This window comes from Heterocephalus glaber, unplaced genomic scaffold (assembly GCF_053883595.1).
Source record: "Heterocephalus glaber isolate CG9 unplaced genomic scaffold, H.glaber_assembly_v1.0 deba00001498, whole genome shotgun sequence".
In the NCBI taxonomy this organism is placed as follows: Eukaryota; Metazoa; Chordata; class Mammalia; order Rodentia; family Bathyergidae; genus Heterocephalus; species Heterocephalus glaber.
In genome coordinates this window covers 4991961-5017204 of record NW_028258321.1, presented here as the reverse complement: position 1 = coordinate 5017204, position 25244 = coordinate 4991961, and the positions used below count along the sequence as shown (strand labels likewise).

The 25244-nt window shown below is 57.5% G+C and overlaps 1 protein-coding gene across 7 annotated transcripts in view; it reads right to left on the bottom strand.

The window, feature by feature from the left end:
- The window catches only part of Sh3pxd2a (SH3 and PX domains 2A), a 193779-nt gene that overhangs the window by 26057 nt on the left and 142478 nt on the right, over positions 1-25244 (bottom strand). For 5 of the 7 annotated variants that reach the window (XM_021245689.2, XM_021245687.2, XM_021245688.2 and 2 more), the window contains 2 exons: positions 24776-24907; positions 179-292 (listed from right to left, as the gene is read on the bottom strand). In XM_021245689.2, coding sequence (XP_021101348.2) covers positions 179-292; positions 24776-24907 — 246 coding nt within the window. The other 2 variants (XM_087185846.1, XM_087185845.1) reach the window with 2 other exon arrangements.

Genomic DNA, 25244 nt, shown 5'->3' with positions numbered 1-25244 from the left:
CTGGAGCCAGCAGAACAGGCCTTGTGGGTCAGCCTCAGAAGGGGTTGGGGGCCCAGCTAGCTCACTTTGCAGGTTCAGGTGGTTTCGGGGGGAGAGTGGTAGCACTGTCTAACCCCCGGAAGGGGCTGAGCCCAACCAGCTCCACCACCTCACCCTCACCCCTGGCAACAGCCCTTACCTTCCCCAGTCCTGGAGGTGTGGATGTCTGAGTCATCCCGAGTGCCATTCTGGGCCTCCAGGTAGGTGGCAGGAACCCAGCCTTGCTCCTCAGAGGTGCTCACGAACCACCAGCCTGCAGAGGGACAAAAGAAGGCAGGCCATAAGTGGCCGCAGGGTGGTGGAGGACCAGGAGCGGCCGAGGGCGGGGACCGAGCCAGACGGCGTGGGCACCTGGCAAATGCTGGCTCACGGCCCTGTCCTGTCTCAGGCAGAAAAGCCCAACCCGTTCCCCAAGACGGGCCCTCACAGGCCCTTCATTCTCATACACGCCCAATGAAAGCAGAACTAGCGGTGCTTCCTATGTGTGGAAGGCCAGGCGTGCGCAGAGCATGTAGGACCTCTCAACCCGTAAGCGCCCCTGGTGTGGCCGTCCGGCTCGCAAGCCGTCCAGGCAGCAGCCTTACAGACCCTCTCTGGCGGCCCGGCACAGGTCAGCTCAGGCCCCTCAGCTGCTCTTGGTGGCCCGCGAAGTGCGATGCCACTTCAGTCATAGGAAGTGGACACTTCGTCCTCGCTGACCCCTGACAGCCATGGCCACACGGTGAAGGCCCATTAAGACTCTGTGTTCACTGCTTTGCCAGTTCGTTCAGACAAGCACTTACTGAGCAAAGTTCTTGAGCACCCAGGCACCAAGACCCGCCACCCCACTGCTGAGTCCCTACCTGGCAGGTCCTCTCCCCGGGCTCTGGCCTTCTCATCCCTTCCTCCCTGACACTGGCCCCCGCCAGTGGCTGTCTGAGGAGGGGTGCATTGGGGGTCCTCCCAAGCACCCCTAGGAGGAGGCTTTCCAGTGGCCAGTTGGCAAAAAGAAAAAACCAACAGCACCACACGGCTGGGGAAGCCTCAGGACTTTTCCCTTAGAATCCAGGTCGCCTCCTAGGTCTTCAACTAGGGTTAGGGTTAGGGTTAGGGTTAGGATTAGGATTGCTAACAGCGGTTGGGCTGGACCTGAATGCCCTGTCCCTACCGGCCATACCTCTCTGTGGGATGCTAGCTGCCTGGCCTGCAGAGCACTGGGAATTTGCCCTTCTATGTCTCATTTTCCTCCTGTGTAGAGTTCGGTCTAATTTTCTCTGAGGCACTGGCTCTAATCCCATTATCCAAGGCCTCTCTGGCTGCCTGGCATGGCCCACAGATTATCCATCTCTGCCTATGGTAAGAGAGAGTGGGTAAAAGTCCCTTCCTGAAAAGCTCCAGGTCTGTCTCTCTGCTCCCTGGACCCATCTCCCTTCCTCCAGCCTGGCCCATGACCCCCCTGACTGAGGACGTCTCCTGACCTGGCCCACACGGGCCAGAGAGAGGCACCCCGGGTCCACGAGTCAAACCACGGGTCGGGGAGAGCTGGGGACACACACCCATTATTGGCAGAAGCGACTGCAGGTCTAACTTCCTGTTTTTCCTGCTTTGGCTCCACACCCTGTGTGCCCCAAGACTGCTCACCTGGGCTGCTCACGCCTGTGTCCCCTCCTGCCATGTTTATTTCCCTAATAGGCCCACGGTGACACATACCCTGTGCAGAGAGACTATGGAACCTTGCTTGGAACTGGAGGGCTGCACCCCAGCTCTGTGCTGTGCAGCTGCTGCACCTCCAGGGCACATTTGTTCTCCTTTAAGCTGCACCCTAAGGACCGTCGCCCTCCTGCATGGGCTTTCAGCCAGCACTGCAAGGGGGCGAGGGGTGTGACTGGCAGGCAGTGGTTCCTTGGTCAAGGAAGAACGGAGGCCTGAAAGCGCTGAAGTCCCTGTGCGACTTGTGGGCACAGGCAGGTGCTGCCCCCATCCGTGGGGACAGTGCCCCCTAGGGCACTCTCTGGACACCCACTGGCATTCCCCCACCCCCGGGGTTGTCAGGGCAGCACACACCTGCACTCACTCGTAAGCCTAGGAACTGACAAGGTCGGAATGGGCACTAAGCATACCTCAGGGCTAGCAGAATCAGAGCTCACTTTGGGGCCAAGGTCAGGCCGGGGGAGGTGGTCCTGGGCGCTGAGGAACTGCCACCCAACTTCTGGCTGCACCTTGGATGTTTTGACATTTGGATTAATGGAAGAGGCCACGCCTTACACTGTCGGCCCCTGGGCAGAAGGCTGGCAGGACCACTGCCCACTGACACAGCCGGAGGGGGTCTTCCTGTCATTCTCTCTTGAACTAAGACGACCCTGAGTACTGCAGCTGGTCGAAGAGGGCTGGGGCCGTCTCCGTGTGGTGTGCATGGGGGTTCCTCTGGCCATCCTTTGTGGAGACAGCCAGCAAAGGCAGAAGCCGGGGCAGCCCAGGAAAGGCAGCGCAGTGGATGGTGGCAGGGGGCACTCCAGCTGCTCCTCAGCACTCGGCTTGGGATGAAACCCTTCCTTCCCTTCCTCTGCCAGAAAAATACTAGGCAGAATACTTGGGCTAGGAAAATACTCTGCAGGCTGTGTGGGCCACCTTTATCCTGTCCTCTGACCCTGTCACACATGGGGCCACTGAGAGGGTTGCCTGGAGCTCACTGCCATCCTCCCTGGTTGCTCAGTGGCTATGCCTGATGGAGTCCCCAAAGCGCCAGAGGGAAATGGACTTTGCAAGGGTCCTGCTTGGGATGTCTCCTCCCTTAGCCTCTGGGGGATTCTCAGGAACCCCAACAGTCTGCCAGGGAGCACCATCCCGGCTGGTTTTCCGAAAACCCTGGCTGGACACGTGGAACAAAACGCCCTGCCTCCCGGGGCTTGTACACACAGCCCAGCCGCCTTGAGCACAGAGGTGGACAAACCCAGCCAACTTCTCGTGCCGGGCCTGCTGTTTCTCTGGATGCTGCGATGCCCAGGGACAGGTCTGTGACCCAAGCAAGGGCACTCAAGGGTTTTCCAGGGACCAGCATGGGTGCTTTGATGATCTGAACCCCGAGTCCCACCTAAGGCTGGAGTCATGGGAGGGGTGTGGGGTCGGGGCTGAGAGCGTGGCGGAGCCAGCCCGTCCTGAGCGACATCTTCGGGGCTTCTAGCTCCACCGTGCCAAAGCCAGACTACTCCACTTCGTTGCAATGAGCCAAGGAGCTTCTACTGCTGCTCAGCTGACTGGGAGCTGGGGTTCAGTCATCTGAGATGGAGTCTTCACAGGCACCCTTAACCAGTCATCACCAAGCACGACTGATGCACCCCACGGAGACAAGTCCGCAGCACAACCTTCGACCACACACCCCGGCAGTGGGGCACTGAGTCCTCTGACTCCTTCTGGGGTCAGTCACCAAATCCTGCTCACCAGGAGAACGCCCAAACCCCAAGGATCAGTCACCACGGTTCCCAACGCGGGTCACTTTTAGGAGGCGCCGACAGCCGAGGTGCTCACAGGACTCCCCAGGCCCAGGTTCTAACGCCAGCTCAGCAGCAGCTCCCCCACCCCCCGACTCTTCCCACAGTGACCTCCCAGGGCCCGTGCCCTGGACCAGCCGGGGTCCCGTAGGTGTTGGAAGTGCCCAGGCCGGGCCTCATGTGGGAGTCCTTCTTCCCAGGAGCAGGATTCCCAGGCTGGGCCCGGGCTGGGGCCAGGGATTTTATTGTCACTGGACACAACAAGAGGTGCTTCGAGGAGGCACAGCTCGGACACACAGGTCCTCTTGAGTACTGCCCAAGATCCCTTCACAAAGAGCTTCTTTTTCTGTCCCTTTTTTTTTTTGGGTACCGGGGCTTGAACTCACATCCTTGTGCTTGTGAGGCAGGTGGCGGAACCACTGAGCTAAATCCCCGGCCAAGAGCTTCTTTTTCTACACCAAAGAATGCCCACGCCAGTGCCACCTCCCTCCCCGGTCTGTCCACACTGGGAGGCCACGTCCTCCCTTTCCCTGTGTGAGCCCCAGGTCCCAGGAGAGCAGGTGACCGAGTCTCCGGGAGGCTGGATGGCTGCGTTTACTTGGACTTGGCCTCCAAAGTCCCCCTCAGCGGAAGCTAAGCAGGCGAGGCCCCTCCGCGGGCACAGCAGGGCTTTCCGAGGAGGCCAGGGAGGTGTCCCCTTCGTAGGAGACTGGGAGGCCTCGAGCCCTGCTTTCCGGGGGCGCTATCTCCCCCAGGCCGGGGGCCTGTGTGTCCGGGCTGCTGGGAGGCAAGTCCCTGAGTCTGCTGTCCTCTTGCTGTCACCCTCTCCCTTCGGCACGGACCTTTCTCCTTGTCCGGAGGGCCTTAGGGTCTCAGGATTTGGGTGTCCTCTCCCCTTACTTCTCTGGTGGGAACCCTCCCTTCCCAGGCGCAGAGTGGAGGACGGGTCTGCCCTGGAGGGCAGCAGGGCACTACCGGGCCTGGTCCCTCCTCCTGCACTACATCTGCCGAGCAGAGACGGGCCCTGGCGAATGTCACTCCTCTCCTCCACCAGGGCCTATGTTTCTGCAGGGCCAGAGGCCAGGACCCAACCCTACCCAGGAGGCAAAGGCCCAGAGGGAGTGGTGATGTCCCCTGTCGTTTGCAGCTGGCTTTGCTCGGTGGGCCTCAGGGACAATCACTACGCAAGGGTCCAGGGGCCACCGAGAGGAGAAGGCGTCAGGAGGGCTGAGCAGCTCGGGGAGACAGCCCAGGCAGCCCAGGACCACACCCTCTCCGTGGGCAAGGTCTCAGCCTCAGCTCACTGATCCACCTGCCTGGTCACCTGAGGGCGTGGTGGGGAAGAGAGGAACTGCCAGTGACACACGGCAAGAGCAAGAGCAAGAGAAGGACTGAGGCGGAGGAGCTGAGAGACAGTGAAGCGGCTGGGGTCTTAGCCTTTCCGAGAGGGGGCTGAGTCTGGCTGGGGGAGGCAGGAAGTGATGGGCACTCCCGGTCCACTGCCGTCCCCAGGGCGACCAGGCCACAATGGCCTCCTTAAGGATGAGGATAATGAGCTCATTAGGGCCAGTGGGAGGCCAGCTGCACACAATTAGGATGTTAATAAAGTCCTCCAAGGTCACAGCTCAGTGTGGGACAAAGCATGTGGTGAGGAGGGGGACCCCGCTTCTTCCTCTCCCTCTCAAATCCTCCCAGTCTTTCCAGATGTCAAGACGCATCCTCCATGAGGCCCCAGTCCTCCCCTCGCTCCTGGCCCTGCTCTCCCGGGGTTTGGTCCACTGGTGCTTCTTCGGCCTTTTTGTAGGACAGACCCAGGATTAGATGCTAGCCTGCCCACTTCCTAGTGGGTGACCTGGAGCAAGTCACTGCCCTGAGACTCACTGGCTACCCAGCCCTTCAGGGTGAATCAGGACACATGGTACAGTCAATGGCCGGGAGCTTTTCGCGCGGTAAGTATTTACTGAGCAACTGGCGTGTGCCAGGCGCTGTCCAGGCAAGGACACCCCTACCGCAACCAACACACGCCAGGACTCAGGCTCCCTCTCCAGCACCCGGGCACAGCAGCTGCTCCTTAAGCTCCTTACGCACTGGCTGCTGAGGCTGCAGCAGAGGCGGCTTCCCATGGCCGGCCACAGGCCCACAGTGCAAACCCAGAGGACATGGAGTCAGCATGAGACCATCCTGGAGGCCGGGAGACCCAGCACCTTCAGGTGCTCTCCAGGCCTCGCCTGGTCCTTGTACTCACTCCAAGCCCTTCCATGTGGTCTGACACCAATCTCTTGCAAGCTGAGCCTGGTGGACCACGAAACTCTAACCCAGACCTAGTGTCGGGGATGTAGCTCAGCGGTGCTGTGCCTGCCTGGCAAGTGCAAGGTCCTGAGTTCAATCTGAAACAATCTAACCCAGGCCTCCTTGGGTTCTCAGATCCAGGCAGGGAGGGTGGGTTGTGGAGCCATCTAGGGTCTTGGATGTTTGGCTTCTGGTGGTCTGGAAGCCCCTCCTCCCAGAATCCAAACTGGCACCCTGGCCTGCTGCCAGCATCGCCTCCATTCTGGCTCAGACCTTGTCCTCTGGAGAGGGAGCAGGGTGAGGGCTGGTGAGCACCAAATGGGGAGGCGGAAGTGCTGGGCATGTGTCACAGCACTGCCCACCTGGCCACACCACAGCTGGCATGTGGCTGGGCCCTGAAGGGCCACTTCTGCCCTGGACCCAGGCTGGCCCCTTCCTATGACCTTGTGAGGGGCTAGAGCAGTGATGGTGAACCTTTTAGAACTTTCCATGATATAGCGAGCCCACTATGGCACGTGTGCCACAGGCTCTCCACCACTGGGCCAGAGAAACTAGAGGTGCAGGCTGCTCACGTGCACTGTGCCTTTAAGAACAGCAGAAGCAGCCCTCCCTGGGCCAGGCCTCCCCTGGTCAGAAGGCTCTGTCACTGAAGCCTTCTGCCAAGACACACTCCAGCTCTCAGCATGCGGCGCCTCGGTCCAAAGAAAACAGGAGTGGCTCTGGAGTGGGTGAGAGGCTCCCAGGCCCCCTGTGCACCCACACAGCCCCTGCCTTTGCGACCCACTCACCTGCCCTACTGCTAGCAAACCCCCCGCCCCCCGCCCTGTTGACTCGGCCCTTCCCTCTCCCACTGGGGCCCCAGAACCTTCCCTTGGTGCCTGGATTCCAAGACCATTAGCACAGGCTGCTATGTCACCATCTGGAAGGCCCTGTCGAGTCCATGGCAAAGATACAGCAAGAGCTGGACCGCTGCGGCCTCTCCCGCCTGGCCTCAAGCCTGCCCACCTCGCAGGATGAGCGCAGAGCTGGTCTGGGGTCAGGCCAAGCCCATGCAGCTCCAGTGGGTCTGGGAAGGCCAAAGTCAGGGGCAAGAAACCTAGAAGGTGGTCAGACAGACAAAAGAGCATGTGCAGGCCAAGAGGGGCTTGCAACAGAGCGATGGGCAGAGGAGGGAGACGGGCGTTAGCAAGGGCTGCTGGGCCAGGCTGCCTGGCATCACTTCTTAGCTGATGCATGGGGGCAGGGACCTCAGTTTCCTCCTCTGTGTGATGGGCCTGGGGCAGCACCCCCACCTCACAGCACTGCTGGGGACCAGATGAGTCAGTCCCCAGAAGGGACTCACAGAGCACCCGATTCCCAGCCAACTGCACAAGCCACAGGGAATTCTACTGAAGGAACAATTTTAAGGAAGTCCAAGTGATGGGGCAGGGGTGGAGACTCTCAGGAGAAGACAGACAGGTGTCCCTGGTACTTAGCCCTGCCTGGGAAGGGCTCTGCTGACCTGACCATGTGTGGGTTTGGTGTGGGGCCACACACAGGCGAGGCCATGAGAAAGCTTTGGGCGCAGGTGGCCCGTCTGCCCCGTCTGCCCCGACCTGGGACATGGTGGCGGCTGACGCAGTGCTTGCTGAGGGAACCCCAGGCGTCCGAGATCAGACGGAAGGATGGAGAGCTGGCAGAGAAGAGCCTCAGACGGACCCGCAGTACAATCTGGTGGGGAGGGGGAAGGGCTGTGGCCGGCAGGGCACGAGCAAGGGCAGAGAGGAAGGGACACGGCTCAAGCTCCTGCCACCACTGCAGAGCCTGTCCCCTGCCCACCCTACTGTAAAGCAGAGCACGGAGGTGCAGCCTGTAGACAGGTCTTAAAAGGCCTGTGAAGGACAGAGGTTGTAAGAAGTAAATCTGAATGTAATGGTAAATCTTGTGCATGGCAGGAGAGGCGGCTGTGGAGAACAAGAGTCAAAGACACCGGAGGAGGAGGAGCGGGGATCCTGGAGGGGATTCGGGGGTAGCGAGGCTTCCGTGCAGTCCCGTAAGGAGAGGTGCATCTGGGAGGCACCCCGGCCCCTCCTGAAGTGGCTGCTGGGACTGGAGGTGCTCGCTGACCACTGACCGTAGGAGGGCAAGAGGCAGCTCTCAGTGGGCCACCAGGAAAGGCTGCCTGCAACAGTGCCCCCCAAACCCTCGGACAGATGGGAACAAAGCCAGAGGACACAAAGTGGGCGGGGCCCTGACTTTCAAGGAAAAATCCAGGGCAGAGATCAGCAACTTCAATGCTGGCTGTGGCCACGGGCAGCACGGGGGCCCCAGGGATGCTCAGAGCCAGAGGGGTCCCACACGACAATGCAGGCTGCGTGGGAAGGAGGTGGAGCAGAAGAGGGGCCAGAACGCTCGGTTCTGAGGCGAGAGCCGGTCCAGAGAGCGCCAGCACAGAGGCCCCCACCCGGGTCCACCTGAGCGCCCAGCACCTGGGGGCTGCCTGCAGCGACGCGGGTGTGTCCACAGCGGGTGTGACAGGAGCCTGACCTGCTGGGCGTTTTAATCAGCCAGGGTGAGGACAGACACGTCACCGCGCCCGTGGCAACATCTCACTTAGCGGAAGGGTCAGGCACCAAAGGAGAAGGTCTGAGCAGATGGTAATGACAGGTCCCCCTGACATTACGGAGTCTTACACGGGAAGACGAAGGGACGCGGCTCAGAGCAGTGACTATGTAATTTATCGTCCAAATTCTCTGCAGCGAACAGAGGAATACTGTCAATAATTATGCCCAAGTGCTTGGTACAAAGTGGGAACACCTCAGGCAGCGTGGTTAGTGCCGCAGCCCAGCCAAGGAAGACAGTGAGGGGTCCTGAGGGCCGCAGTGCCTGGAAGGAGGGGGCGGCTGGCGCCAGGTCTGACGCAGGGCAGCACTCACTCAGCTGCGCGCACAGGCCCCTCCCTCCTGTGCAGGCACCAGCGCGCCCCAATTCTCCCCTGCACAGCTCAGCCAAGGAAACCAGGACCCTCCGTCTACCCAGCAGCCCTGACTCTCGTGGCCTTTACCCCCTGCCCCATGAGGAGGAGGCTGATGGGGGGCTTCAGGCCTTGCGGCAGGGCAGGGCGGGGCAGGGTAGGGACACACAGGCCAAGGGGGATTTCTGGCACGGCAGCTCAACCAAGGGCACTGTCAGGTGAGGATGAAGTGGACCAGCATCTCTCAAACTTCAGAGCCCCATGCCACCTAACACCTTTGTCATATCCCTGAACCGCGTACTCTGTGGGCCACATCAAAAGAAGTACACACACACAAACACACACACACACACACACACACACACACACACACATTCTCATTCTCTCTCTCCTTGCTTACTGACGGGAACAGGTTGAGAAATGTGTCATTACGACAACTTCACAGTTGTGCGAACATCCTCACATGCTCTGACACACACCTAGATGGTGCAGGTGTGTCACTCCATGCAGGATAAATGTGAGATATACAAGCATAACGACATACTATCTCACAGTAAACTACAAGGTAAATGCCTGAGCCAGGAACACGACTGTTCATCATTATCAAATGCTACGTACAGTTACATGGCACATAATTACATGTGCTGTGCTTTTCGTGACGGCTAGTGCAGGTCTGAGAACACCAGTACCAGCACAGACACGTGAGGGAAGTGCTGCTACAACACCGTGACAGCTGTGACATCACCAGGCAGCAAGAGTTTTTTTAGCTCCATAAGTTTATGAGGCAACCACAGTACAAGCAGCCCACTATTGAAACGGTATTGTGAGGTGGGTGCCTGTGCTCGAACAGTTTATCTCGTGTGTATGTGTGTGTGTGTGTGTGTGCGTGTGTGTGCGTGTGTGCTGGGGATGGAACCCAGGGCCTCATACACGTGAGGCAAGCACTTTACCACACAGCTACATCTTGGGCTCTCTCTACCTCTCTTAAAATTCTGAGGCAGGGTCATCGTAAGTTGCCCAGAGTAGCCTCGAACTTGTGATCCTGCCTCAGCCTCCAGAGCAGCTGGGATTACAGCTGTGCACTAATGTGCCTGGTGTAATCTGTCTTTTTATTTTTCACTTGAATGAGGTAAGTTGTTAAGGAAACCTCATCTCTGCAGTATAAGTGAACAACTGGGATCATTGGCTCCAACCGGAAAAGCACACCGGGCGAAAAGGAAGCACAGTAGTAGGTTCCAGCTGCGCCACAACTGCAGAGCGCCCTCTTTTACCAGGGGAGAAGCATCAGAGGAGGCCTGCAATTGTGGAACATCAAGCTGAAATAAACCCGAAGGCTTGGAGGAGAACAGAATGGGACCAACCTTTCTTACGGTGTGAGGCGGGCAGAAGCGTTGCTTACGGCCTCTGAGACCAGAGACCACCACAGGACCATGGTTGGGGGCAGAGTGCAGTTTCAGAAAACAAATGTCACACCCGCATGCCGCCTACTCCTTCAGAACAGCCGAAGCCATGGGCCGAGGAGAGGCAGGTGACGTGAGAATGTGGACTCACAAGGCCCCCCAGGGTGGGGAGCAAAAGCAAAGCCATCGAAGGACACACTGACCAGTCTGCGTGTTTCTTCCTTTTGCTCTCTTGGCTAAAAATGGAAGCTTCCTGGCCCCAGGACTGAGTTGGTTTCACTAAAGCCATAGGCTGATCAACCCCTCCCTCCCAGCTGAGCTCAGCCCCTCTTCAGTTGGACAATAATAAAACGGGGCAATGGCAACTTTAAAGACCATCTCCATAAACAAAACAAACCCACTCCACAATCTGTCCAGGGCATCCCTCCCTCCACGCTCTCCTTATTTAATTTCTGGGGAATTTTAAATAGAGGGCTTGCAAAAATTCTGCACTGCCTGACGTCAACGGCACTCAGAGAATGTGGATTCTGCTGCGTGGTGAGGGAGCAGCCACCACGAATGCCAATACTTTCCAGGCTCCCTTTCCAGTTGGAACTTGGGAGCCACCGGTGTCACCCTGGAAGACTGGAACTCGGAGGGTCCCCAGAAGAGTGTGTCTCTGTGGGGTCTCTTAACTCTGCGGCTCCCCAAGCCCTCAGGCAGCCAACCTGTTAGCTCATCCGTGGACACCTGTGCCAGTGTTTCCTTAGTACAGTTACTGAAACTGACTTTACTTTCCAAAATGTAAATGTGCTCTTCAGAGAGACATATTTCCGTGCTACATGGAAGGAAAAACCAGTACCCTAAACAGAAGACAACGAAAAATACAGACAACTACGCCTTAAAGTTTAGCAAGACCTTAAGGCAAGTTCCAACAGGACACTAAGGCTGGGTCAGGCTTTTTCTTAAACAAAGGACATCGGCCAGGGTCAGGAAGGCACTGACACCAGAGGAGCCCAAGTGGAGACTCCCATTAGCCCAAGGTGGAATGAAAGAAAAATCCCTTTCACAGAGGGATTCGATGTCATCCAACATGTGTCCACACTGCCCACACCTGCATGGCCCACTCTGGGGAGCAATGATCCTGCTTCAAAAGGAGTCTCGGGTTAAGAATCTTCAGCCCCAGGCCAGGTTTTTAGCTCAGTGGTGCCGCCACATACCTCAAAATCGCAAGGTCCCGAGTTCGATCCCTGGGACAAAAAAAAAAAAAAAGAAAGAATCCAGTCCCTTGGTCTGAACTGAGGTGGGCTGCCAGCAAACTCTGAGGTCTTATGAAATCCACTCATCTATTCTTCTTCTGAAAACAGAGAAATAAACTCACCCACCTACTTATGCTACAGACTTACTCTGAGATAGCAGGAAAAATGCTTTGAAAAGTCTCCAGGTTGGGCCGGGGATTTAGCTCAGTGGTTTTGCCGCTTGCTGCGCAAGCCCAAGGACCTGAGTTCGAAATCCGGTACCAAAAAAAAAAATCTCCAGGTCTTTGGCAGACTGGCTATGACTCCAAGCAATTCAGGAACCAAACGGACTCCTACTTTGCCCCTGATGGAACTTAGTGCCCACAGGGGAAGGCAGCCTGTCCCTGCTATCAGAGAAAGGAAAGGAAAATGATATGCCACTGGATGGTGTTCTTCAGTTTACTCTTTCCAGGAGCCACATGGGCTCCAGATGTTATCCCCATTTAACAGACAGAAAAAGTGAGGGGCGAATGGTCACGTGCTGGCCACAGGTGGCTACTCTGGCAGGGGCATCGGGGCAAGGGCTTTTCTTGGGACTCAGGGGAAATGATCTCCATTTTGCTCTTCTTGCTCCTGACTGTGTTATCTCTGACTCATCGCTGTATTCAGGCCTCTGCGAGGTCCCTGTGATTCTTGCAGGCCTCCTGGTTTCCTACCCTGGCTGTCCCAGGGTTGAGGTCTGACTGTTTCTCTGCTAGACCGAGAGCCCCCTGAAGGCAGAGGCTGGGTCCTGCCCATCCTGGTGTTCTGGACCAAGGAAGCGCCTGGTGAGCAGCTGGTGAGAATGAAATGCAGTGACAGACCGGCACAGGCCTCCTCCTTACCCGGCCTCTCCAGCCATCCAGGCCATCCTGCTGTGTGTCCTCAGAGTCTCTCAGGCCCCACTCCTGGGGTCGGGCAGGACCGGTGCTGGGCCTCTGCTGCCCTATTAAAACCCAGTGGAGCTACTCAGGCCCTGGGTGATGGTCTCTGCTCCAGCTCCTCGGTTTTGGGAAGTAACTCTGACTCTCGGCACCCCCACTTTCTCGGGGACCTGGCCACAGAAAACTGAGGGATACTGGTGCTCGTTGCTCATCTGGCCCCGGGTGACCTAGTAGGCGGACACTCCCCGCCCTGGGAGCTTGAACTCCTCAGTCCTGACAGGTGGTGAGGGGAGCAGGTCCTGGGGCAGAGCGTTCTGGAGCCCTGAGGAAGGAGGCGGGCTTGCTGAATGCCCATGTGGCTACCTCGCATGGCATCCCTCCACAGGATCACCCACGAGTGGGCTTGTCCCTGGCGGCTGGGCTGTGGGGCCTCCCTGAGCTTCACTTTCCCATTCCTCTGAGGGGAGAGGTTCAGATGGAAACAGCCCACTCAGGTTTCTGGTATTAAGTCTCTAGAAAGCAGCAAACGGGTGTAACTTGAGCCCTAAATACCCTCGTCCTGGGATGGCTGTCCTGGAGTCTCTGAGGGGTCAGTTTGTGGTGAGCAGAGAGTAGGTTCTCTGAACTCCTTCTGGCCCCATTTTGCTTCTCATCCAGGATTGGACAGGCAGTGCTGATGGATGCTCATGAACACCAATGAGGGATGCAGCTCTTCCTCCACTCTCCTGTCGATCCCTGGTGCCTCCCACCTCAAACACCAGAAAGCGAGGGGGATGCAGAGGGTCCCCTCAGTGGGTCAGAGCAGGTCACCAAGGGCCACCCTCTAGTCCCTCCGCTCCATGACAACTGGGATCAGGTCTTGTGCCCCTCTGACACAGCAGGAGATAAAGGTGGAGGAATGAACGCATGAACGAATGCTCTCTAGCTCCTGACTATACGCTCGCTTTGTTGCTTGGTTCTGGATCTCTCCATTCTCAGTAAGGCCCAGCTCAGCCAATGCCCTACCAGAGGACAGAGCTGGGGTAGGAAGCTGACCTGGCCTGATCTCTGCACCCCCAGCTCTCTGGTTCCACATTCACCCACCCTCTCTGGTGGAGAGATTGTGTTCCAGAGGCAGTTCTAGAGTGCAGAGCCTGCTCGGAGTCGGGTAACAAAGCCGGGGTACAGGTTGGCCACGAGTATTCCCCCATCCCTTTAAATAGGTCTTGGCAGTGGCAGGCCCCAGGTCCGCCCATCTGAGTCCCAGCCCTCCGCATGGCATGCTACAGTGCCACAGAAGTGAGAAACGCCCAGCTCCGGCGTGTCTGGACTGGATGTGGATGCCTCATCTGTCATTCCCTGTCCTCCCTCTGAATCAGAGAACCTGTCCCACTGGGCTCAGGATGCACCCAGCCCCAAGCCTCCACCCCTAGAACGGAGTTTCTTCTCCTAGGGCTCTGAAGTGGTAGGATCACCCTGGGGGCTGAGAGATGCGGACATGGAAGGACGGTTAGGCCTCAGGTCTAGAATCATCCTCCTTGCTGCCATGTCAGTGCTGACAGGAATCTGGGTGCACCGAAAGCAAGTGGAGACCCTTTAGGTCCAAGGAGGCGAGTTTGCGTCTGGCCGTGCAGCAACCCAGAGCAGAAAGAGGACAAACACTCACAGGAAGGCCAGCGAGGCAGGGCCCCTGCAAAGCCTGGGCGGTGTGAGGTGAATTTCCTCCTCCAAGGGGTTGTGCATTCCAATCCCACCCTGCTGGCAACAAGGCCCAGGCTAGCCCCATCTTCTCAGTGCCAGGGAAGAGTGTTCCCACACAGCCTGGCCTCTATCGAGCAGTTCCACCGGAGCATGGAGACTGAGCCGGAGGTGCAGCCGAGGAGGGGAGAGGATGAGAAGTGGCCTTCCCCCAGGGCTGGACGGGAGCCCCAGTATTCCAGTGTGCTGACCTCGACACCTGACCATCTGCCTGCCCCTCACACATGCGGCTCCTGAGCAAGTTGGAGCTGTGGAGGCCCCAGGAAGGCAAGACAGGCTCTGGGCAGGTGGGAATTCCCACTTCACCCAAGTGAGGAACAGAGGCAGCAACGATCCCAGCCCCAGCAGCCATGGGGGTTAGTGGAGCCTCCAGCACTGGGCCTTGGGGACGCTCCCGACTCGCATTGCATGCTGGCCTCCCTTCTGGCCTCCCTTCGAGCCCTGAGCCCTGAGCCCCCGAGCTACTAAGGCTTTCACAGAGAGCTACTAAGGCTTTCACAGATCGTGTTTAACTTGAGAAGGGTGGGGGAGGGGCCAAGAAAACTGCATTCTTCCCCATCAAAGCCAAGAGTCTAAAGCCATACTTCTGGCTGTAAGCGATGCTGATGCCGGGGCTGTTTATGATTATGGCCCTTTGCTGGCTTTCTGGCAGGGCAGTCCTGGAACCCCGAAGCACTGCTGACGGGAGGCACCCTCCCTTGTTTGGATCATCCCATCCTCATGTGACATGACTAAAGACGTCCACCAGCCCCTCTGCTTTCAGCAGTTCTCCACAGCAACTCTTCAAAACATGAAAAAGAGCGGGGAAAGCCACCCCAAACGTCTAACACGAAATTCCACAGTACCGTCCTGGAGAACACAAGACCCACAGCCACCTGACTGGCAGGTGCGGTGAAGGAGTGAGGGAACGGACAGGTCATCCTCATCAGCACTCAGCACTCCCTCCTCCACGTTAGGGGCGAACACATGAGTGCACACACACAAGAACACACACATACACAAACACAGGGATGCACACACATTTATTACACGAGAACGTCCTTTTGCTGTCATAGTACAGAAGACTTGGGGAACTCAACACCATTCCTCAGCTGTTCTTTCCAGAAATTCAATCTGCAAAGCATGTGGTCTCCCAAAGCCCATTCTGAAGGTGTCCGGGGCTCACTCTCCGTGACCCTCGTTACAGAACCGGGACATTTGGTCCACTGACCTACTTAGCGGCTGGGAAGCGCTGGCTGCAGCCCGGCCTGCACGGCCGAAGTCCCCAGCTGCTCCCTGTGCTCTGGGTTTGGCCTGCTTCCGGTGTGCCAGGGCCAAGGAGGCTGCCTCTTGCCCAGCCTGGTAAGAGCACAGTGGTCAGGGGTGGGGAGGCCACCGCTGCCCCTCTTGCTCACCCTTCTGTCCCTCAGATGAGGAGCGCTGGAGCTCAAGGCGGTGAGGCGGCTTGTCTGGGGTCACCGAGTGACTGGTGCCTGGGCCCGGTGCCCAGGCTCTGTGAGCCCTGTGTTCCTTCCACGAAGCACACCACCACTGCCTCTGCTGTGACACCCAGAGCGCAGGGCCAAGTGGCAATCCCTTGACCCAGCGCCTGGAGCAAGGGGTCTGGAGCTGGCCGAAAGCTCCACACGGTCACAGAGAGCTGATGGGTCAAGCTGGGCAGGAGAAAAGCCTGCAGCCAGGGCTGCACATGTTGGTGTGAGGACCCCACGCCCTGCATTCTCACCACGCTTGCTTGCTACCCCACCCCCATCACAGCTTCGGAGCTGGGGAAGGCTGGGGCCCCGAGAGGTGCAGAAAATAAATGGGAGAGGCAGTGTCCAGAAACGCCAGGCCTGGGTGCCTGGCCAGCCTCCACAGTGACCTCACTCCCTTCCGGAGGAAGCAGGGAAGGGCAAAGGCTGAGCAGGCAGAACCTCGGCCTCGGTGGACTCACAGCCACGGGACACCCGCCGACCCTGGCTTGTCTCAGCCCCAGAAGAGAAGCGGCATCACTAACGCACGCACGGGCTCTGCTCTGGGTTCACCCTCGGGATGCCTGAGGCCAGAATCACAGGGGAAGGCTTCCCCTCCCCTTCAGATTCCCTCTGGCCTTTTTCCTACCCCAGTGGGGGCTTCAGCCGGACTGAACCCTGACTTCTACCTCTTGGGGGCCTGGGGAATTCACACTGCAAAGCTCTCTGGGGTTTGCCTTTCCAAAGAAGTCCACAGAGCAAGCACCTGGGTCTCCCAACAGGCAACAAACTCCCTTGCTGGCCGTGCGACGGGCAGGTCAGTTCACCTCTCCAGGCTTCAGTTTCCTCCTTGGGAAGATGGGATGCCAATCCCCACCCTGCCTCTCCCCAAGATGTTTTTAAAACTGCACGGTTTTCTATCTCATAGAACACAAAATATTATGATTCAGCAAAATCACCTTGAAAAAAGTCCAGAATCCCCATGAATGCCCAGGTGGCCTTCCCTGCCAGGGACCCTCCCAGCAGGAATCTAAGAGACCAGACGTGCAGGCCCCTGGCCACTGGGCTTAGGTTCTAGGACACAGTGACCCATGGACAGCCTTCGGCAATCCCAATGGGGTGGGTCCCAGCGGAGGGCAGAGGATCAGACCCCGTGTGTGGCTTGTCCTTGGCAGACTTGCTCCGCGTCTGGCTTCCTCACACCTCCCATGGTGCTCCTGGGCCACTGCCCCACCATCTAATCCAATAAAAGCTTAGCAGAGGAAAAGGAATTTTAGCACGACCCTGAGAGTTTCAGCTAAGAAGGGAAATGTAGCTGGGAGTGGTGGCACACATGGCAGTCCTAGGTGCACGGGAGGCCGAGGCAGGAGGATCGCAAGTTTTAGGCCAGCCAGGGCAACTTTGTGAGACCCTGCCTCAAAATAAAATAAATAGGCCTGAGGGGTGTACTCAGTGATGGAGCGCTTGCCTCGCATGCATGAGGCCCCGAGTTCAGTGCCTGTACTGAACGAATGAATGAGCAGAGCAATGAATGAATGGAAATGTAGAGCTGGGGCTAGGACAAGTAAATATCATCAGAATAATAGTTTCATACAGCATATTTCAAACAGCAATGGAAATAAACTTGAGGGGCCTGTGGGTGTAGCTCAGTGGCGCCTTGCCTGCCTGGCAAGTACAAGGTTCTGAGTTCAAACCCCAGTACCAGGGGCAAAAAAAAGAAATAAACTTAGGGTTACATGAGCCAGAAGGTTCCTTGCATTTTTTGGGATTCGAGTTCAGCTCCCAGCACAGGGAGCCCCCCGGAACACTGGCTACTCCACCTTCCCCGATGTGGCAGGGCATCTGAGCCGACTGGGTTCCTGGCTGTGCGGCCAGGATTCTAGGGCAGTACTGGAACCCAAACGATGAGGTTATGGAATCTGAAAAGACGCTGACAGGGATGAGGGGGGCTACACTGGGTCACCCCCGAGCGGCGCCAGCATGATCAGCACCATCACTGAAGCCCAAACGCTGAAGCCTGTCCTGTCCGGCAGCCGTGAGGTCTGCTGGGCAAAGAACAAGGAGGGCGAAATCTGTCAACCCAAATTCCCTGAGGTCGAGACCAGTTATGCTTCCCAGGAGATGACTGCACTTCACTCTGCGGAAATCTGTCGTGAAGAGTGGACAAGCTGCTGTGGGGAGACCTTTTCCCTGTACTTCCGCGGGAGGTGGGAGTGGGGACCTGTCACTTCAAATGGGGACCGAGGCAGTGTGTATGTGCCCGTGCGGGGGCAGGCGGAGGTGTAAGGCAGGTCTGGGTTGGGGAGTCTGCTCGCCTCTGTCCACAGAGCCACGTCAGGTCCGGGTGACCATCCACTCTACTGTCCGACCTAAGCAAGGGGAGGCAAGGCAGACAAGGTGTCCGCTCCTGTTGGGCCCAGACAGGTGGCTGACAGCACTCAGTGCTTACAAGCCCCTGGACACCTCCCTGTGCCCCCACGGCCCTGTGGCCTCCCGCTGCAGGCAGCCAGTGGCCTGCTCTGAGGCCTCCTCTTCCGGCTGGCTCTCCTGCACACGGCTGCCTGGCCTCCACTTTTCTTCTGCTCGGGGCACACACATAGCTGCGTTGCCGTCCTCACCCCAGCACCCTGCACCCCTCTGCCTGTCAGGAATCCCTTTACTCTCCAAGGCCCCACTCAGGGCTTCCTCCTCCCCAGGCGGCCTTCCTGACTACACTAGTCTTTTCCCCTGGCACTCCAGCTCTGCAGCAGGCAGGAGAGCCACCCAGGGCCTTACCTGAGGCCCCGGATCCCCTGCGGCTCCTGCTGTTGGGTGATCAGTGTGACTCAGACTTCTGTCCCCAACCCTTCTTTCTGTCACAGACTGGGAAAAGGACAGCTGGCCCAACAAGAACTCTGGGGGGACCCTGACCTCCAGGGGTTGTCCTGGCCTCACTGCCACGCTGCATACACTGTGCTGCTGTACCCAAACTCCCGCCCCTCGGGCTGAGCGAATCCTCGGAACTCCTGAGTGTGCTCCTCTCTGGCCAGGTTGGGAAAGTGGGGCCACAAGAGGTAAACTGCAGCAGAGCCGTGCCAGTCCAGCCCCCTTGCCAGTGGGCCTCACCCACAGGGTCCCAGTGCAGATGCTCTTCCGTAACGACATGCCTGGTTAATGACTGTTCGGAATCACAACCCGCTGCTTGGACCTATGACCCACTTTCTTTTGTACAGTTCTGTACATCTTGTTTATCAAGCCCATGCCTCTTTTTTTTACAGTACATCTTGTTTCTATAGTACTATAAATTTTGCTGATTATACTACGCAGTACAGTATGGTAGTTTTATGTTCTGTTGCACATTACAATACTGCATGGAAGAGTTACACAAATAAAAGCAAAGTCATCAAGTTGGAGTTTGAATTGAGCATTTCTTGGTTCTGAATATGGTAATGTACACACTGTATAGGATTCCTTAATAACCATCAATTCATTTAACAACCTAGTTGCCGAAATGGAACTCGGTAGTTAAAGGAGCAATGTCTGTCCCGGATCCCTTCTGAATCAGCAATCCCACAGCCATGGGTACAATCATCCCCACTTTACAGGCGAGGAAACTCATGCTTACAAGGCCCAAGAAACTGCCAGGGTCACCAACTGACCAAATCAAGACTGAAACCAGGCCTGTCTAACTCGAAGCCCATGCTCCTAACTGCTAAGCTACCCCCAATCTCATTCTCCAAACAGTCTCTAACCTGGAGGGTCTGGGGCTGGACCACGATGCCCACCTCTGCCCTGGGATTCGAGCCTCCAAGCCTTTCCACTCCAGCTGGCTCCAAGTGGGTCGCTATACATCAGAGATGGTCATGAACCAGAATGAGCTCAGGAGTCGCTGATGAGGTGGATACAGCAGGGAAACACACGTGCTGCATTTGAGAAGAGCTATCAGAGAGTCAATTTCTGATGGCTCACACAGGATCTTGCCGGGGGGGCCAGTCACTGCCTCCAAATGGAGACCCGTTCATGGGAACCAAACTCTTACAAGGCTGTTTCAGAGATAAGAATAGTAGTTCACTTATCTGCAATGCAGACTGTAATAAACCTGCTTTTCTAGAAATGGCCTACCCTATCTTTATTGGGACACTCATTTTCTAGGAGCTATATAGCTTAGAAATCTGAATTAGCAGTCAGGTGTGTGACAGTTAAGCTTAATTGTCAACTCCATTGGCTTGGGAGCAGCTTAGGGAATTAGTAAAGCACACATCTAGGTGTGTCTGGGTGGGTCATGGAGTCATGACTTCGGGGTCCGTATCTGGTCCTGCTCCTTTTCTCACGACCGCCAAGAATCAAGCAAGTTTGCTCCACCTTGCCCTTCCACCACAATGTTTCCGCTTTGGAGCTGGCTGGACACGGACTGAATCCTCTGAAACTGTGAGCCAAATAAAGCTCTCTTCCTTAAGGTATGGGTGTCAGGTATTGTCCCAGCATGGGAAAGCTGACTAATACAAAGTGGTTCCTTAGTAAGCACAAAATCTAAACAAAAGACATAGAACATACACCTAAGAGTCCATTTATGACACTGGAAAGTCTGAAAAGCTATCCCATCGTCATGGTACAGTCTACCCTACAAGTGCCATGATCTCACATCAATTAGTCTCTAAGGTTTGCAGAGGCCAAGAGTGTATATCCAATTATCACAGGGCCCGGGACAAAGGCAGTGTTCAAAAACTGCAAAATAAGTTAGTGAATAAATTAATGAATGAACACTGTATTTCCACCCTGAAAAACAAACGCACAAAAAAACAAACAAAAACCATTGTGTATATCACCAGCCCCTCTCTCCCTGGAGGACATGAAGTGATTCTTACTTATAGCACAGTTAGCATCAGACCTTCTTCTTTTTCTTTTTGTGCTGCTGGGGACTGAACCAGGGGTTTGCATATAGCTAGGCAAGGGCTCTGGCACTGAGCTGCATGCTTGGCCCACAGTACAGACCTTAAATCCAGCATTTGAATTCCAAATTCTTTGCTCTCTTCATTACATGTAGAGCTACTAAGCAAGTAAGTGGTTACAACCACTGTTACTGTGCACCCCAATCCTCAAGCACCCCATCCTCTTTAAAACCTGCTCTCAACAGCCACAGCTGAGGTTAGCTAGGTAGCCATGTGTGCTAGGTACCGTCTGGTGCTTCTCCTGAACATGGACGATCGGACAAGGGCTGGATAGCTGGTTCAAGTTGCACTAATCCACTGGATGGCCAGGAACCAATCGGATTTGAACTTCAGTTTTTTAAAAAGATGGGGTCTTGCTCTATTTCCCAGAGGTTTCCGACTCAGGGGCTCAAGTGACCCTGTTGCCTCCGCCTCTCAAATAGCTGGCACTACAGGCATGTTACTGCACCCAGTTCAAACTTTGCCTTTTGAACTCAGAGAACCAGAGACCAGAGTCAATTACTGGTAACTTTCCCAAGTGAGTGTTACACAGAGCCTAGGGCTGACAACCAGCACCACATGAACAGGCTGGGGTCTTGGCTTAAGAAGAAGAGAACCCAAGGCTGGCTTAGCTGGGAGAAGCGAACAGCTGCACTTTTGGTCCACACGGTACCCAAGAGAGAGGCAGAGACAGTCTAGCTGCTCTGCCTGGCACCAACTTTCTGTCCCACCCCCATCTCCTGAGGCTCGGATTTACTTCTCAATCTTGGGCCCAGTGAGACATCTCTGCATCCTTTCAGTAATCTTTTGAGCCAAGATGGAGGGGGTTTCTATCCTCTGCTCACAGCTCAACTGGGACCAAAGTACTGGGTTGGAAATGGGGGAAGACTCTGAAGGCTCAGTTTTCTCACTGGTAAAATACGTGGTCAGACCAGAAGAGCTCAAAATTCCCTACTTCTGAGGGAGCGCAAGAACCCTTAGGCTATCACATCAGGGCCAGGAAATAAGCAGAGACTCAGAGCAGGAAAGCTGAGGCAGGAAAAATTCAGTTGACTCATCTCCCCGCTTCCTGACCTGGCCTGCAGTCCGGAGGAGGAGGAAACAACCCTGGAAAGCTGGAGGCAGCTCTGCTCACACAGGAGTCAGAGCGGCCAGGCCCTGACATCACCACTCTGCAGTCGTGAGAGCTGCGATGCCTGCGAGGGGAGAGGCCAATGTGGTCTCTGAGGCACAGGGATGTCTTCCCTCGGAGGCATCTCAGGCCCTTGCTCATGTCAGAGCTGGAGGATTTCCACAGACAGAGCCAAAAGGGGCGCCACATGCCCTGGCACGGCCTACTGGGTGGCAAAGCCAAAGGCTGTCTAATCCTCCTGCTGGGTGACCCTGTTGTGCCATGCGGGGGGGACAGTCCTTTCCTGACGGGGCTCCCCAGGCCTCTGGCTGATCAGAAGCCCTTGCCCTGAGCTCCTTGGGTCCACCCCGAGTGTCTCCTGTTTCCACCCCTCTGTTCCCTGGGATGGACGGGGTTATCTCAGTGCTGTGGACACATCACTTTCCAGAGAGCTTCTCCCCACTGCCCGCCTCCACGTTCACATGCTCAGCCAGCAGCAGGAACTGCCGCTGCCCATGGGGACCATGCTGGCAGAGATGCCCCTCAGCCAGGGTGCCAGGGAGCTCTGCATTCATCTCGGCACCACCACCGCACGCTTCCCGGACTTGTGGGCCCGGACCAGCCTGTTCTCAGGATCCCCCAGTGCCCCAGACAGGGGACAGACCTCCAAGTTCCCACTCCAAGGGAAACTGCTTAACTTCTTGGCCTGTTCTTCAGCCAAAAACGGTTCAAATACCTTCTATGCATGGCTGTTCCATGATTCTGGAGGGCTTTGTGAGGTGCAGGGCCTGGTGCACTCTCCAGATCCCTCTCTTTAGAAAGATGAGGGCAGAGACTGCTGGCTTGTCCATTGCCACTTGCTCGCTGCCTGTGGTCCCAGCCAGGCCTCAAGGCAGGCATGGACCTCCCGTCTGAGAGACTTCCAGCTAAGCAAGAGGGCACACGCCAGAGACCTGGCACCCAGGGGAAGCCCCAGGAGGTGCCAGCTAGGGCTGCTGCCCCAACAATGCCAGTGGGAACGCCTTAGCACACCCACGTCCCAGGTCAAAGGCATCACAATGGGGTCTTTGTTCCAGAGTTCAAGGCCTCACTCACCACTCCTTCCCAAGCCAGCTTGCAGGATGCACATCCCCTCCCCTGCAGTGGCCTCCAGCTTCCCTCGGGGCGCCACCTCCCAGGATCTGAAGTTCACCCTCTCCCTCCAGCAGCTCCAAGGCTCTGTCTTAGCTGGCTGTAAGCCCCAGGCCTCCTGGCTCCTGCTGGTGACAGTGTAGGTCTGCATGGGGACCCTAGCACTTTTCAGGACCCTGTGCAAACATCTGAGGCTGAGCAGCTGACTCCACCAGAGAAGCAGAAAAGGCACGTACAGCCAAGGATCTCTCCTGACACCAGGCCACTACTGAGTAACCCAGCCACGGAGTCAGACCGGGGAGAGGGCTCAGAGAGGCCACTTGCTCTGCTGCCTCTTTCGCCAGTGGTCACAAGGTTACCTCCATCTTACAGATGGGATAACTGAAGCCATGTGGCCAGCAGGTGGTGGGCAGAATGCTGGCTGGGACAGCATCTCCCCACAGGACCTACGTGCCAGCCTGGGCTGCCACAGGTGGCGCTGGGAGCAGGGGCCGGGCCGTCACAGCCATGCGGAACTCTGAGCAGAGCAGGAGTCTGGATACCACGCCCAGGCCTAAGAAACTCCTGACTTTCCCAGGCTCTGCCTCCCCACTGCCAGGCAGGACTTGAAGTATTCCTAGGATGCCAGAGGTGGGATGGGACGGGGTAAGGCACACATGCCCTTGGGAATCATCGGCTCTTAGAGCAGGACAAGTGGGGCTGACCCCAAAGACTCCCCAGGTCCTGCTGCGTGGTGAGACAGGCCAGGTGGGAGGCAGAGGCATCCCCAGGCCAGCACGTGTGCGGACTGACCTCACAACACAGGGCCTCTGTCTCTCAGGCACAAGCTTCCAAGCAAGCAAACGAGCATCCCCTTCCTTCCCTGGCGCCTCCCATCCCACCGTGAGACCCCTGCCTCTGGGTCTCGGGCTTAGGCCTTTAGAGCAAGCAACGCCAGCTTCCTTTGGGACAGTCCCAGAGGGGCCTCTGAGAGGCATGGAGCCAGTGGCTTCTCCTCGGCCTCTGCACAGCTACCTGCTGATTCCTCTGATTCCCAGAGCCCGGGAATCAGGTGCCAGGGCCACCTAGGCCGCTTCCGCCCCCGTGCCTCGCCCCTCCGTCACTCTGACCCTAAGCCCGCGGCTGCCACCCCATCTACTGAGTGGCCTGGCGGCTCTTTGGTTTGTTTCCCTTAAGGGATTCAAAGTACCGGAAGGGAACTGAGGGGACGAGGGCAGAACAGGCCCGCCTCTCTGGGACTGTCCGCCAGGCACAGGCCAGGACGCTGCACATAGGGGCTGAGCCCAGCAAATAAACTGAAAGCGAAACCGGACACCAGGACTCCAGTACAGGGCTGCCTACCAAGCTGCAGATGAGGTGCCGGCCGTGTCCTGGGTCCAGGGCCCATCCTGGCCCTTCGGGGGGCACAGGAGCCCCCTGGGCTCTGGCTGTCCGACTCGGGCTCTCCTTCTCCACCTGTGGTGACTCGTGTTACCCAGGGACTCTGGCCCACTCTGCAAGAACCAGGACCCAGCAGCCTTCGGGGAGCCTTCGGCATGGCTGCCCCTGTGCCAGCTCCTGAAGAAGAGCAGCTGCTGCGGGACCCTCCCTGGCATGGGTCCTGGCTTCATGCTCCACTGGGCCCCATCCCCAGGCCCTTGTGGACTCCAGTCGCTGCCCAGACACCAGCCAGCCAGCTCACCAGGGGCCTGGGGACTCTGGACCCTGTGGTGATGTCAGGGCCTGCCTCCTCCCACCCCCAGCTGGCTGGGTTCTCCTGCCTCCGCCTTGGCCCCGGCTTGGAAGTCTGCCCCAACAGGGGAGGCTGCGGTTGGGTGCCCCTTAGATGGAAGCCACCTTCCACACAGGCTTTGGATGGCACAGGTCCCCGAGCAAGGCTGGACACTTACACCCACGGCTGCCACCCTGCCTTTGCATTCACAAGAGCCAGTTAACCGTCTCAAGCCGGGGAGACATTCTTCCAGCACCAGGCAAGCTGCTGGCCTGCAGCCCAAACCAACAGGGGGAACCTCAGCCTCCCGGCTTCTCCCTGCCAGATGGAAATAACGCATAGCTGCCGAGGTGGGGGAGGAGGGAGGGAACAAAACCCTGCGCGGCCCAGGAGCCAGGCCGGGCCGGTGTGGACAGCCCCAGGGCCGCCGGGCACTCACCGCTCTCGTTCTTCTCGATGACATCCACCACCTCCCCGGCCTGGAGGCTCAGCTCCGAGTTCTCCTGCTTCTTATAGTTGGACACCACCACGTACTGTTCCAGGATCATGGGCTCGGCGCTGGTGTCGGCACCTGGCGAGGGCAGAAAGCACGCGGTGAGCCAGCGGCCGGCCATGGCCCCGCGGCCAGGGCGCCCTCTGTCCATCGGCCTTGGGGGAGGCTGCCCGGTCGCCAGCACTGCTCGGAGGCACAGCCCGCAGCCAGGGCTCGCGGCTCACCGGGCCCCAGGGACAGGCCATATAGCGAGGCCCCACACCGGCCCGCTGCACAGCGGGGACCGGGGCACATGGGGAGCAGGGGGAGGAGAGAGGCAGAGGCGGCCAAGGAAACTGGGAGCCTTCGGCTGCCTCGTCAGTCACCGCCCAGCATGGGCATGGGGGAGCCCTGGGCTAGGCTGGGGGCCGGTGAG